The sequence below is a fragment of the Dama dama genome, chromosome 15 (assembly GCF_033118175.1).
Source record: "Dama dama isolate Ldn47 chromosome 15, ASM3311817v1, whole genome shotgun sequence".
In the NCBI taxonomy this organism is placed as follows: domain Eukaryota; kingdom Metazoa; phylum Chordata; class Mammalia; order Artiodactyla; family Cervidae; genus Dama; species Dama dama.
In genome coordinates this window covers 69,968,888-69,981,912 of record NC_083695.1, presented here as the reverse complement: position 1 = coordinate 69,981,912, position 13,025 = coordinate 69,968,888, and the positions used below count along the sequence as shown (strand labels likewise).

General features: G+C 48.8%; 1 protein-coding gene and 1 long non-coding RNA gene across 2 annotated transcripts; one reads left to right on the top strand and one right to left on the bottom strand.

Annotated features, from left to right (window-relative positions):
- Positions 1–741: 741 nt before the first annotated feature.
- On the top strand, positions 742–6,658 carry LOC133070747 (steroid 17-alpha-hydroxylase/17,20 lyase-like). Its single transcript, XM_061163149.1, has 8 exons — positions 742–1,038; positions 2,610–2,748; positions 2,962–3,191; positions 3,973–4,059; positions 4,449–4,664; positions 4,981–5,150; positions 5,642–5,745; positions 6,240–6,658. The coding sequence occupies exons 1-8, from the start codon at positions 742–744 to the stop codon at positions 6,524–6,526; spliced, it is 1,530 nt and encodes a 509-aa protein (XP_061019132.1). The 3' UTR covers positions 6,527–6,658.
- LOC133070748 (uncharacterized) lies at positions 6,357–11,858 on the bottom strand. The gene is made up of 3 exons (XR_009696207.1): positions 11,769–11,858; positions 7,040–7,156; positions 6,357–6,489 (listed from the first exon to the last, which is right to left on the bottom strand). It is a non-coding gene; the product is annotated as an uncharacterized LOC133070748 (long non-coding RNA).
- Between the last annotated feature and the right edge of the window lie 1,167 nt (positions 11,859–13,025).

Here is a 13,025-nt window from a genome sequence, read left to right as displayed (position 1 = left end):
GGGTATACTTTCTGTTTGGGGTTATGAAACAGTTTTGGAAGTAGACAGTGGTGATGGCTATACAACAGTGTGATGTATATTGAATGCCATTGAATTGTACACTCAAAGTGGTAAACTTTATGCTATGTATACTTTAACATACTAAAATTTTTAAAGTCATATAGTTAGCGTTTAAGCTAGAATTTGAGCCTAAACCCAACTGACTCTAGGGCCCCTGCTGTCAACCCAAGGGTTTCACTCCCTCTGGCAAAAGCAGCAAACAAGGAACGGAGAGATCTGGATTCTTGTCATCACTATCTGTGTGACTTTATTCAAGCCTGACCCTAGGAGGCCTCACTTTCCTCAGCTGATAAAACTGGATAGCTGTCTGTTGATTGTGATTTCATTGCACAGAGAGTCCTGAGCCGTGATTCCTGACCCAGATATCATTTGCTTCTGGCCCACTCTGGAGACATTGATGGACACTGAGCAAGGGACAGGGACTAGCTGTCTGTGCCCTTACCTAGCCCCTCCCCTAGGGGTTTGCCCTGGTGTGGAGCCAGCTCTTGAAAGAAGCCTCCTCTCCCCTCCCCATTCTGGGAGAGGACTCCTGGCTGTGCTCCAGGATAAACTTCCACAAGGCGAGCAATAACATAAAGTCAAGGTGAAGGTCAGGGGAGCCCTTAAAAAGGCCTTCTTGCACCCTAAGGTGGCTGAAGCCACTCCACGGCTGTTTGTCCTGCCTGCTGCCACCCAGACACAATGTGGGTGCTCTTGGCTGTCTTTCTGCTCACCCTCGCCTATTTATTTTGGTCCAAGACCAAGCGCCCTGATGCCAAGTACCCCAGGAGCCTACCATCCCTGCCCCTGGTGGGCAGCCTGCCGTTCCTCCCCAGACGTGGCCAACAGTACGAGAACTTCTTCAAGCTGCAGGAAAAATATGGCCCCATCTATTCCTTTCGTTTGGGTTCCAAGACTACTGTGATGATTGGAAATCACCAGTTGGCCAGGGAGGTGCTTCTCAAGAAGGGCAAGGAATTCTCTGGGCGTCCCAAAGTGGTAAGCAATGCCTCTCATCCCTCCCCTCACCAGCCCCTGGGTATGTTGAGCTCTTCAGCCAAAGCTATGCCTGCAATGCCTCCTCCAGTTCCAGGAATCTGTGATTCTTCCAAAAACAGACTGGTGGGGCTGTGGGTGGGGAGTGACCCCTCAGATCTCACCCAGCCTCTAAACTAGGCAGGAAGAATTAAAGGAAGACTTTATTTTCTGGGTTTCTCTGGAGGTGGGACAGGGTGGGAGTGGTGGTTTGAGGGGGTCAGGGAGCCCTTACAACATCATCTCTCCAAGCTGAAAAACTGAAAGTGTGAGCCATTCAGTCTTGACCGACTCTTTCTGACCCCATGGACTAGCCCACCACACTCCTCTCTCCAGACAACCATACGAGAGTAGGTTGCCCCTTCCTACTCTGGGGGATCTCCCTGACCCAGGAATCGAACCTAGGTCTCACCCATTGCGGGAAAGTCCTTTACCATCTAAGCCACTTGGGAAGCCCAAGAGTCTAGCTCTCTGAGCCTAGACTACCATGATTCACTGAAAGAGTGTATGTAAAGCATTTAGCCCAGTGCTAGAAGTTTTCAATAAATAGCCTTCACATGGAAAACAAGGAGTGATTGAGGTCCTCCGCAAAAAGTTGTGAGGGAGAAGTACCCTGATTCTTGGAGGGCTGGGATCACTATTTCCCTGGAGCTTCCTCGAGCTGCTCTAATCCCTGGGGAGCTGACCTCTGCGAGCACTTTCACGGAGGGTGCTGAAGATTCAACCTGTCGAGCTTTCTGTTTGCTACTAAGGGCAGAAGGGAGTGGGAGCTAGTCATCCAGGAACACTGCCGGGCTCCGACACAGCACCTGGCTGCTGAGTACTCCCCTGAACATCCTGGGCAAGGCCCCCTGGCTGCTCATCTTTGATCAGACCAAGGGTTGACTCTTCTTTCCTTGGTCCAGTCGGCCTGGTCTGTGGGCCAACTACCCTCTCCTATGTCTGCTGGGCTTCTCTCCAGGGCAAAAAGAAAGGAGGCGGCTAGTCAGATGGGGCATGCAGATCCAGGGAAAGGAGAGGGGAGGTCCGGGGGGACCTCTGTAGTTTTAGGGGTCCTCTGGGAAGAAGCAGCTTGGCCCAAGTCCAAGCTGGGTGGACAAGACATGTGCGCTCTTCTGACATGACCCTGTGGTGGGCACACGGCTGGCAATGGAAGGGGGAACTAAAGGGGGCTCAGCTGCTGTGCCTTTAGCAGCCCCCATCCCCAGAGGACCCAGGGAAGGCCAGGGGCCTGGTGTGTCCTCAATCTCTGCTCCTACAAGTTTGGAGAGTCCATCCCATCACAGCTGCCTCACCCTGTCATTGATCTGAAAATCTAATTCAGGGTTCTTTCTTTCTCCTTACTCTGTCTCTCCGCTAGAACTGGGAGTGTTAGGCCGTAGGTTCTGTCCTACCAAGGCTTTGCAGTCAGGGTGGAGTGAAGCAGGGAACTCTACAAGGAGGCTGCACGACAGGTACCAGCCTCATTCCTCTCGGTGAGGGTGGGTGGATGGGGTCTGAGTCCTATGTCCTATGTCCTTTCCTGCTTTCCAAAGGCCACTCTAGACATCCTGTCAGACAACCAAAAGGGCATTGCCTTTGCCGACCATGGTGCCCACTGGCAGCTGCATCGGAAGCTGGCACTGAATGCCTTTGCCCTGTTCAAGGATGGCAACCTGAAGTTAGAGAAGATCAGTGAGTGCCTGGCTGGCCCTGGGCTGCAGGAGCTTGAAGAGGGTTGGGGAGGGGGAGGGTTCTCCCCAGATGGGTACCTCCATTCCACATTTTCTTGGCTACCGCTGCCATCTACTGGCCATCTGCTCTCTGTCTTAGATTAAGATGGAACTGGTGGAGACGGGGGTGAAGGGATGGCTCAACGCCCACCCTTACACCCCTCTCTCCCCTCAGTTAATCAGGAAGCCAATGTGCTGTGTGATTTCCTGGCCACCCAGCATGGAGAATCCATAGATCTGTCCGAGCCTCTCTCTCTGGCGGTGACCAACATAATCAGCTTTATCTGCTTCAACTTCTCCTTCAAGAATGAGGATCCTGCCCTGAAGGCCATACAAAATGTCAATGATGGCATCCTGGAGGTTCTGAGCAAGGAACTTCTCTTAGACATATTCCCTGTGCTGAAGGTGAGGATGGGGCCAGGCCCTATGGGCAGACCTCAGCAGACCCTGACAGCATCCCCAGTTCTTTCCTCTTACAGTTCACTCCAGACCCACATTTTTTTCTGACTACCTCAATCACAGTGACCTCTACCTCCTCTGACTTTTTGAATCCTTGCTGCTTCTCTACAGAATAGGTTTAGCTTTTAAAATATGCATTTTAATACTCATGATAATGTTTTAGGTGGTATTGTTTAGTCACTCAGTCGTGTCTGACTCTTGCTACCCCACGAACTGTTACCAGCGTGACTCCTCTGTCCATGGGATCTCCCAGGCAAGAACACTGGAGTGGGTTGCCATTTCCTTCTACAGGGCATCTTCCCAAACCAGGGATTGAGCCCACGTCTCCTGCATTGCAGGCAGAGTCTTTACCCACGGAGCAACTGGGAAATGCCATGTGCCAATACCAAAGCTCCACAGGCATTCATCATGCATTGCCTTTGGAAGTGGGTTTTATTATCCCCATGCAGATGAAATACAGGCTTCAAAAAGTTAAGGAACTTAATCACAGCTTGAGACTCAAGTCTGTGTTACTACTGAGTAAAGTCTCAGTCAGCGCTAGATGTTTGACTGAAGGGGGAAGGGGAAGTGGAGGTGACTCCTTTCTCCCTTGTTTGGAATTGTCCTGGTTGTCACTGATGGTCCCATTCTGGGTCCCTATGCTGCCTTCCATTCTGGCTGAAGGTTGGGGTTAGAGTGGGAACTTGCCGGGGACGGACAGGTAGAATCTAACATTTCCACTTTGCAGATTTTCCCCAGCAAAGCTATGGAAAAGATGAAGGGTTGTGTTCAAACGCGAAATGAATTGCTGAATGAAATCCTTGAAAAATGTCAGGTAGGTGATAGGGCAGAAGAGAGGACGAGTTAGGTGGAAAGTGGCAGGAGAGCAGGGTTGGGTCCATTTTGGACAGTGTAGGACCTCCAGCACCTAGCAGAGAGCCTGGCATGTAGTAGGTGCTCAGTAAAAACTGACTTAACTAATAAATAGGAGTAGAGAAGTGAGGAACTGAAGAGGATCCTGGAAGGGACCCATCCACCCTGCAAATTTAGAGAGGGCCCAGTGTTTTCTCCACTTCCTCAAGTTCATGGGTCCTGACAGGCCTCACTCCACTCCCTCATTTCCAAGTGGGAGGAGCCTTTGTGTCTACAGTCTGGGTGAGAGTATGGCAGGGCTTGCAGATGGGGCTCTTTCCTCATCATAATCTCCCAATCTCACCCAACCAGGAGAACTTCAGCAGTGACTCCATCACTAACTTGCTGCACATACTGATCCAAGCCAAGGTGAATGCAGACAATAACAACGCTGGCCCAGACCAGGATTCAAAGCTGCTTTCAAATAGACACATGCTCGCTACCATAGGGGACATCTTCGGGGCTGGTGTGGAGACCAGCACCTCTGTGATAAAGTGGATCGTGGCCTACCTGCTACACCATCCTTCGGTGAGTTTCTCTCTACCCGAGCTTTCCCAAGCACTCTTGACCCCAGACACACTCACCTCTGCTCCAGAGAAAGGGAGAGGCAATACCCTCGGGATTTCTTTGCAGGATGACTGGGCTGTTGCACCCTTTGCCCAAGCAGTGGTTGGCTCTGGTCCTTGGGCGGAGCTGCCCCATCTTCTGCAAGCAAAGCTGGGGTTGTAGAGCCACCGCTGGGCTGGGTCTGGGCCCTTTTGGATGTAACAGTAGGATTTTTCTAAGCCCTTGCTTCTCCTGGGCTGATACACCCTGGTAACATCCACCCTGTTCTGGCCCTCAGTTGAAGAAGAGGATCCAGGATGACATTGACCAGAATATAGGTTTCAGTCGCACCCCAACCATCAGTGACCGGAACCGCCTTGTCCTGCTGGAGGCGACCATCCGAGAGGTGCTCCGAATCCGCCCTGTGGCCCCTATGCTGATCCCCCACAAAGCTATCATTGATTCCAGGTGTGCCTTCCCTCCCAGGACATCCACCCACCTGGTCCCCCCCTCCAGCATCTGACCCCTCCAGCTGGCTGGTGAACCTACAGTCAACCACTGACAACCGATCATCCTACCCACGACCCTCCTGACGAGTGTCTATACCCACTGACACCCACTGACCCATCGACCTGACCTCCCTCAGAAGCTGCCTGCTGCCTGGGAGACTCGTGCTCCGACCCAATCCAAAAGCTGCACACACACTCACGCTCACATGCACCAGCCCAGTATGCACACCCAAGACCCTAACAGACCCACAGTGTTGATCCTAAGTGCTAGTCAGGAGTAGAGTGTGGGATTCATATTCATTCTGGTAGAAGATGAGGAGAAGATGCAGGAGTGGGCATGAGGGAGCCAAGGACTCTTTTCCCCAGGGTAGGGACCACGGAGCCTTGGGGCAGAGCAGGTGGGGAAGGACAATACTCCAGACCCTCTTTTCCTCTCCCTCTCTGGGGCAGCATTGGCAACCTTACCGTTGACAAGGGCACAGACGTTGTGGTCAACCTGTGGGCACTGCATCACAACGAGAAGGAGTGGCACCAGCCCAACCTGTTCATGCCCGGTGAGTCCCTCTTCTGTCCTGCCCTCCCTGGCCACGCCGCCCGCTCTGTGCCCACCTCTCCAGCATTGCTTCCCTTCTGCCAGGCTTCCTACTAGAAGACTCCTGACTCCCACTACATGGAGCTGTTGACACCCGCAGCCTACCCTACACTTACCCAGATTCTTCACAGCTGGGTTTCCCATTCTCCTTCCACCAACTCAAGCCTCCTCTCCTAAGAAGACCTATAGGCATATGTCTCCTGTGAAGTCAGCCCCCTCTCCTCTTGGATGGTGCCATTTTCACCTGTTTAATACACTTTGCATCCTTCCTGAATATTCCATCTTCTCTGTGTGATTAAGGGCTACCTGAGAGCAGGACATTTATCTCTCCTAAGATTGCCCCCCAAAGAAGGCTGTCCACCTTCTCAGACTGGGGCTCCCCAGGCAGGGCCTTGTGCTCCCCCTACTCTACTGACATGGGCCCTGGCTACCAGCTGATGCCTCCCCGTTTTGCAGAGCGCTTCTTGGACCCCACGGGGACGCAACTCATCTCGCCATCGTTAAGCTACTTGCCCTTTGGAGCAGGACCCCGCTCCTGCGTAGGTGAGATGCTAGCCCGCCAGGAGCTCTTCCTCTTCATGTCCCGGCTGCTGCAGAGGTTCAACCTGGAGATCCCGGATGATGGGATGCTACCCTGTCTGGAGGGCAATGCCAGTCTCGTCTTGCAGATCAAACCTTTCAAGGTGAAGATCGAGGTGCGCCAGGCCTGGAAGGAAGCCCAGGCTGAGGGTAGCACCTCATGACTCCACCCTATGTGACCCCACCCCACAGAATTAGAGGAGCTCCCCCACCCTCTCCCACCATTCCTTCTTCCTCCCCGCCCACTCTGCCTTCTTTCCCAGCCTGCAGCCCTGGCAGGGATGCGCATAAAACAGTTTTTTCTCCAAAGTTCCCTGAGCAGCTCATTCATTTGTTCACTCATTTCTTTCAACAAGTATTTTATTGAACACCTACTATGTGCCACTCACTCACTCTCCTTGGACCCTCAGGCTCCTTGGCCTCATGAAACTTAAAATTCTAGTGAGGGATGACAAATGAACATTTCAGAGACTCATAAGTGCTTTGGAGTCTATTTGGAGTCATTTATACTGGGTACTGATGATGTGAGGGGAATGGCCGTGGTGGGGTGGCCGCTGTGAATGAAAGGCTGGTGGAGGCATGAAGACTGTGGGGAGGTGCCCTATGCCGTGTAAGCAGCAGGTAAGAGGTTCAGGATACTGGGTTAACCTGCCACTCTTTCACCCCCGGATACTTACAAGGAAAAACAGTTCTCCCTTGAGGTATATTGGCAATCCCTCATCACTGGCGTCTTCTGCCATAGAATAAATGTACCGAGAAGTTTGCCATCATCTTCAGCAAGGGCTGGTGCAAAGCTGAGGGACAAAATAGCAGGTAGCATGTGACAAAGCAAGTGGCACTCAGACAGAGCAGGAAGGCAATTCTACTATAGTGTCTCCACAGCTGGTCAGGCAAGTCCTTTCCTTCTGTATTAGCTGTATCACTGTCCCTCCTGTTTGAAAGCAGGGATGGCTAACTGCTGGCCCATGGGCCACAAAGGGCCCACTACTGAGTTCTACATCCATGTGGTACATTTGTTTTACAATTAAAAAAAAAAAAAAGAAATTAACTGTGAACATCTTAAAATGAAAAGGATTCATACAGAAATTCTGATTTCCAGCTTCTGAAAATCCCAGGGCCGTATTAGATAGGGTCACATACATACATGGCCTCTAGCTCCACCTCAGCCTCCCCAAACCCCTACTGTACAAAAACCCCATCTTCTTGACTTAAGCATGTCACTGACTAGCCCCTGTGGGCATCTGATGAGCTCCTCCTGCTCTCAAGTTCAGTAATACCCCATTCATCCTCTCACTTAACCTGAGCAGGATAAAGCCTGCTCAGAGGCCCACATATAAATGGCAGACATCTGAACTCTCTAGACCGAGGCTCCAGCTACATCTTACACATGCCATGTAAAACAGGTACCTAGACAAAGAGGAGGGTCCCTCTTCACTGACTGAGGAGAATACCTCTAGGCAGTCAGGAAAACCTCCAGCCACAGCACTCAGGAAACGAGACAGAGAACCAAGTTCTGCCTGGTGCCTGTTTTATTAAGCATCTGGTGGGTGTTGTTACCCATTTAACATATTCCTCTCTTTTTATAGTAAACCAGGAAACCGAGATTCAGAGTGATCACCCAGCGAGAACTAGTTTTCTGGATCTAAAGCCTGAATTTCAGTGGGAAAAAAACCTGAATGATTAGCAGTTATCCTAAACTTTCATGCTGGATGCTGACAGGCACAAAAATGACAGATAAGACATGGACTTTGCCTATGAAGAACTTTGTAATTAGCAAACTGTTAGATTAAAAAACAAAGCTTCTGTTTCAGTTCTCATTGCTGAAAATCTTCCAAAAACATTCAGGATCATTTTGTGCCTCAAATACAGTTCAATGAACAGAATTCATCCTTTTTTTTTTTTTTTTCAATAATGTGGTAAAGCTTCAGGGTCATAATTTGAAGCAATGATGGTTATATACACAACACACATATATCTAGTCAGTTTACACACTACACATTTTTACAGGACTCAAAAGCTTTTCAAATTTCTTTAACAGTCAGCCTCACCTTTGAGCCTGTCAGCCAGCACCCAACAAGAGATCAGAAGTGTTATCACCCTTATCTTACAAAGGAGGAACTGACACCTAGCCTAAGGCTGCAGATGACAGAATTGAGACTGTCAAAACTCTGATCTTCTGACTTCTGGTTCAGTATTCTTTCCATGACTGGGCTCTAGCACATGAAAGTCATTGTTTTACCTTGAATATGGCTCTTGATCAAATCAAATAATCACTTTGCCCAAAACGAGGTGCAGTTTTCAAGGGACTATGGAATAGTGAAGGTTCATGTTAACTTGCTGCTGATGTACTTTGAGAAAGATTCACTGCAGTTTCACTGGACAGTGAAGGACACGTGGAATCTCAGAGCCCTTCTTCACTTTAAGCAAAATTCTAAATTTAACCTATTTTTTCCTCAGTAGTGCCATCCCACTGCACCAGCCTTTTGTTGGGGGCAAAAGAAATATTAATAATAATGAGACTTATCAGTCATGTGCCTGCCTGTCTACAGACCATTGCTCAGTCACTTAGTCACGTCTGACTCCTTGCGACCCTGTGGCCTGTAGCCCGCCAGGCTCCTCTGTCCATGGGATTCTCCAGGCAAGAATACTGGAGTGGGTTACCGTGCCCTCCTCCACTAGAGACCAGTACCAGAGATTTACTGCCAGTAAAAAGTTCAGGGAAAACACTGGCTTCCACCTCAACAAAGGGTGACATTAAAAACGCTACCCTCAGTGAACAGATACAAGACTTTTTAAAATCTTCAGAATCCAGAAGCTTTCCTCAAAATATTGAATAACTTTAAAGAACTTTCTGAAGTTTAAGACCTGACATCTAAAGATTAAGAGACACCAGATTTAGAAGAAGGGAAATTTAGTATCCCCCTTTTCTGTTATCAAAGATAGACTATAATGCAGGTCAAGAAGCAATAGTTAGAACTGGACATGGAACAACAGACTGGTTCACAATTGGGAAAGGAGTACGTCAAAGTTGAATATTGTCACCCTGCTTATTTAACTTCTATGCAGAGTACATCATGCGGAATGCCCTCCCGGATGAGCACAAGCTGGAACCAAGAATGCTAGCAGAAATATCAACAACCTCAGATATACAGATGACACCACCCAAATGGCAGAAAAATGAAGAGGAACTAAAGAGTCTCTTGATGAAGCTGAAAGAGGAGAGTGAAAAAGCTGGCTTAGAACTCAACATTCAAAAGATCGTGGCATCCAGTCCCATCCCTTTATGACAAACAGATGGGGAAACAATGGAAACAGTGACAGATTTTATTTTATCGAGCTCCAAAATCACTGTGAATGGTGACTGCAGCCGTGAAATTAAAAGACGCTTGCTCCTTGGAAGAAAAGCAATGACAAACCTGGACAGCGTATTAAAAAGCAGAGATATTACTTTGCTTACAAAGGTCCATATAGTCAAAGCTATGGTTTTTCCAGTAGTCATGTATGGATATGAGAGCTGGACAATTAAATAGGCTGAGTGCCAAAGAATTGATGCCTTCGAACTGTGATATGGAGGAGACTCTTGAGAGTCCCTTGGACTGCAAGGAGATCCAACCAGTCAATCCTAAGGAAATCAATCCTGAATATTCATTGGAAGGACTGATACTGAAGCTGAAGCTCCAATACTTTGGCCATCTGATGCGAAGAGCCGACTCATTGGAAAAGACCCTGGTGCTGGGAAAGATAGAAGACAGGAGGAGAAGAGGACAACAGAGGATGAGATGTTTGGATGGCATCACTGACACAATGGATATGAGTCTGAGCAAACTTCAGGAGAGGGTGAAGGACAGGGAAGCCTGGCGTGCTGCAGTCCATGGGGTCACAAAGTGTTGGACACAACTGAGTGACTGAACAACAACAAGGACCACAGCAGTAGGCATCCAGCTTGAAATATGGATTGTTATTAAAATAAGCGTAGCCTAATTGTTCTTTAGGGCTTCCCAGGAGGCTCAAAGGTAAAGAATCTGCCTGTCAAGCAGGAGATGCAGGTTCCATCCCGGGGATGGGAAGATCTTCTGGAGAAGGAATGGCAACCCATACTAGTATTCTTGCCTGGAAAATCACATGGACAGAGGAGACTGGTGGGTTATAGTTAGTGGGGTCACAGCAGTCGGACATGACTGAGTGACTAAACAACAATTCTTCCTTAACCTGTATAAAGTTATTGATATTTGGGCAATTCTGAGATTCTACCCTTCTGGGGGTGGTTGTACAGATTTTTCAGAGATAAAATATCAGTTCCAAAAGGGTTTGATCTTATCTACTGGCCATAAAAAATGAACACTAAACCTGTCCTTGAGAAGGCATAGTTTCTGCTGATTGGGGAAACCAAGATGTTAAGATTCTAAACTTCTGGGCAGATAACGCATATTGCTTAGAAAGCAGCAGGAAAAAGTACCCCTATTTCCTTCCTCTTTATTAAGACATCTCAGTTCACCCGCCCTGAGGCCTGTGGCTTGTGACTGCCTCCTGCGCAGAGTGCCAGGCACTATGCAGCAGTCGTTTTCCGCCCATCCTGTCTCCACCTTGGCTCATCAGACCTTGGTACCCGCAGGATCAATCCCAGACCAGCTGAATCCACACATGCAGAACCTACATATGCTGAAAGCCAAGGGTACACAGTTATTTTACATGGAGGACTTGAGCAGCCTCAGATTTTGCTTATCTGCAGGGCTTGTGGAACCAAACTCTTGTGAATACTGAGGGACAACTGTACTGACATTTGGAGTCAGATAATTCAGGGATGACAGAGGATGAGATGGTGGGATGGCATCACAGACACAATGGACATGAGTTTGGGTGAGCTCCGGGAGTTGATGTTGGACAGGGAGGCCTGGCGTGCTGCCGCTCATGGGGTTGCAAAGAGTCAGACATGACTGAGTGACTAAACTGAACTGAACTGAATTCTTTGCTACAGGGACCCTCCTGTGCATTATAGGATGTTAAGTAGCATCCCTGGCCACTATTCACTAGATGCCAGCATCAACACCCCATTCCACCACGGGCTGCTTGTTGTGACAATCAACAATGTCCAAACATTGCTAAAAGTCCCAAGGGGAGGAGGGGAAATTGCCCTCAGTTTAGAACCACCATTCCAGCCAAACTGAACCACACAACTCAGTGCAGAATCATGTTTCATCCAGTCTTTGTCACCTGATTGTCCTTTGGGCTCCCCAACCACTCTGTAAATTTCCTAAGAGAAGGATGAAGTCAATCTCACAAGTGCAAATCTCACAATCCAGCAAGGGATTAGACCCACAAAAACCTTCAGAAAGTACTCATCCTGGTGACTTGACGATGCAGTATCCCCACGGGCTGTTCCTCCCCCATGTTCCCCATGCCTCTTACCTACTCTGTACAAGCAGCAGCACAAAGGGATCCTCCAAGGGTTAGGCCAGGATTGTGGCAACATAATTTCACACGATGAGACCAACCCACGGCTCTCTGGGCTTACATAACCAAGCACAATCTGATCCTGGCCTATCAACCAGGAATCTAACTCCCAAGACAGGTAAATGATTACACGTTCTATTTTTGCTGGCAGCCCATTCCAGCCTATCCAAGGCTTCCTCAACACACTCCAGAACCATACCCCAAAGAGTGGGAGGCCATAGGTATTCACACCACTGCTTGGGGGAGACCCGAGGATTTCCAAACCTTGAAGAAAACCATAGGATAAGCTGTGCAATAATTGAAATGAAGAATGAGACCATCCGTCACAGTTCAGTAGAAGCTCCTGAGAACATGTGTGTTAAGCAAGAGAACCAAACAATAAAGAATACTCTGAACCCCTTGATGCAATGCCCAAGGGAACCAACATATTCTTTGCAACTCAGTCCCAGCAAACAATTCACCACTTGCAGGAAAAGAAGTCACTGTGTCACACTTCAGCCGCTGGTCTTCAAAGCCTGTCTCCCTCTCTCCTGAGATGTGTATTTTCTACCACTGCCCCTCCTATCTCTTTCTGTTACAAGAGCAAGACAGGTCAAGCAAGTGACTTCACATTGAATCTCCATTTTCGGCAACAGACGCCTCTCCTGAGGTAGGTCCAGCTCAAGTCCAGTTGAGCCATTCACGGAGGGGCAACGGCGACACAGCAAGCACAGAAATGGCTAAACCAGGTCAAATTTGCAGGACTGTTTCAGCTCACCGTCGCCACACATCCACAAACAGAATCAAGGTTAGTGCCAAGGAGGAACTGTCATCCAGGTGTTGGGGAGTCAGGGAGGGGAAAGAAATTTCATAGCAGTTTGGTTTTTATTTGCCCCAAGTAGTCCCATATTACTCTTTTCCTGGACTAAAATTTACCTCTTCAAGGAAAAGGGGTGGGAGGGGGTGGATCAAGCTCAGGGATATTACTGGAGGCAGTGAATGTTTTCTTTGGCCCCACTCTGGATAACACTGTCAAAATCAGTAGATACAGTCTTCTTTTCCACTGAGTTACTGTCCAGTCTGCTGGTTTCTCTTTGCTTTGATAACAGGAATGTGATAAAAAGCAAGCACATTCCTCTAAAACAGCACCTTCTTGCAACAGAGATGGTTGGGGGGTGGGGGTGTTTTATAAAGTCACGTGAAAGGCTTGGATGAGAAGCACCCTTTCTGTTG

Excerpts from the sequence above, each read along its gene's own strand:
- LOC133070747 (XM_061163149.1), top strand. The coding sequence starts at position 742 with ATGTGGGTGCTCTTGGCTGTCTTTCTGCTCACCCTCGCCTATTTATTT. Across the intron at positions 1,039-2,609 it reads TCTCTGGGCGTCCCAAAGTG|GCCACTCTAGACATCCTGTC; the intron begins GTAAGCAATGCC and ends TGCTTTCCAAAG. Across the intron at positions 3,192-3,972 it reads ACATATTCCCTGTGCTGAAG|ATTTTCCCCAGCAAAGCTAT; the intron begins GTGAGGATGGGG and ends TCCACTTTGCAG.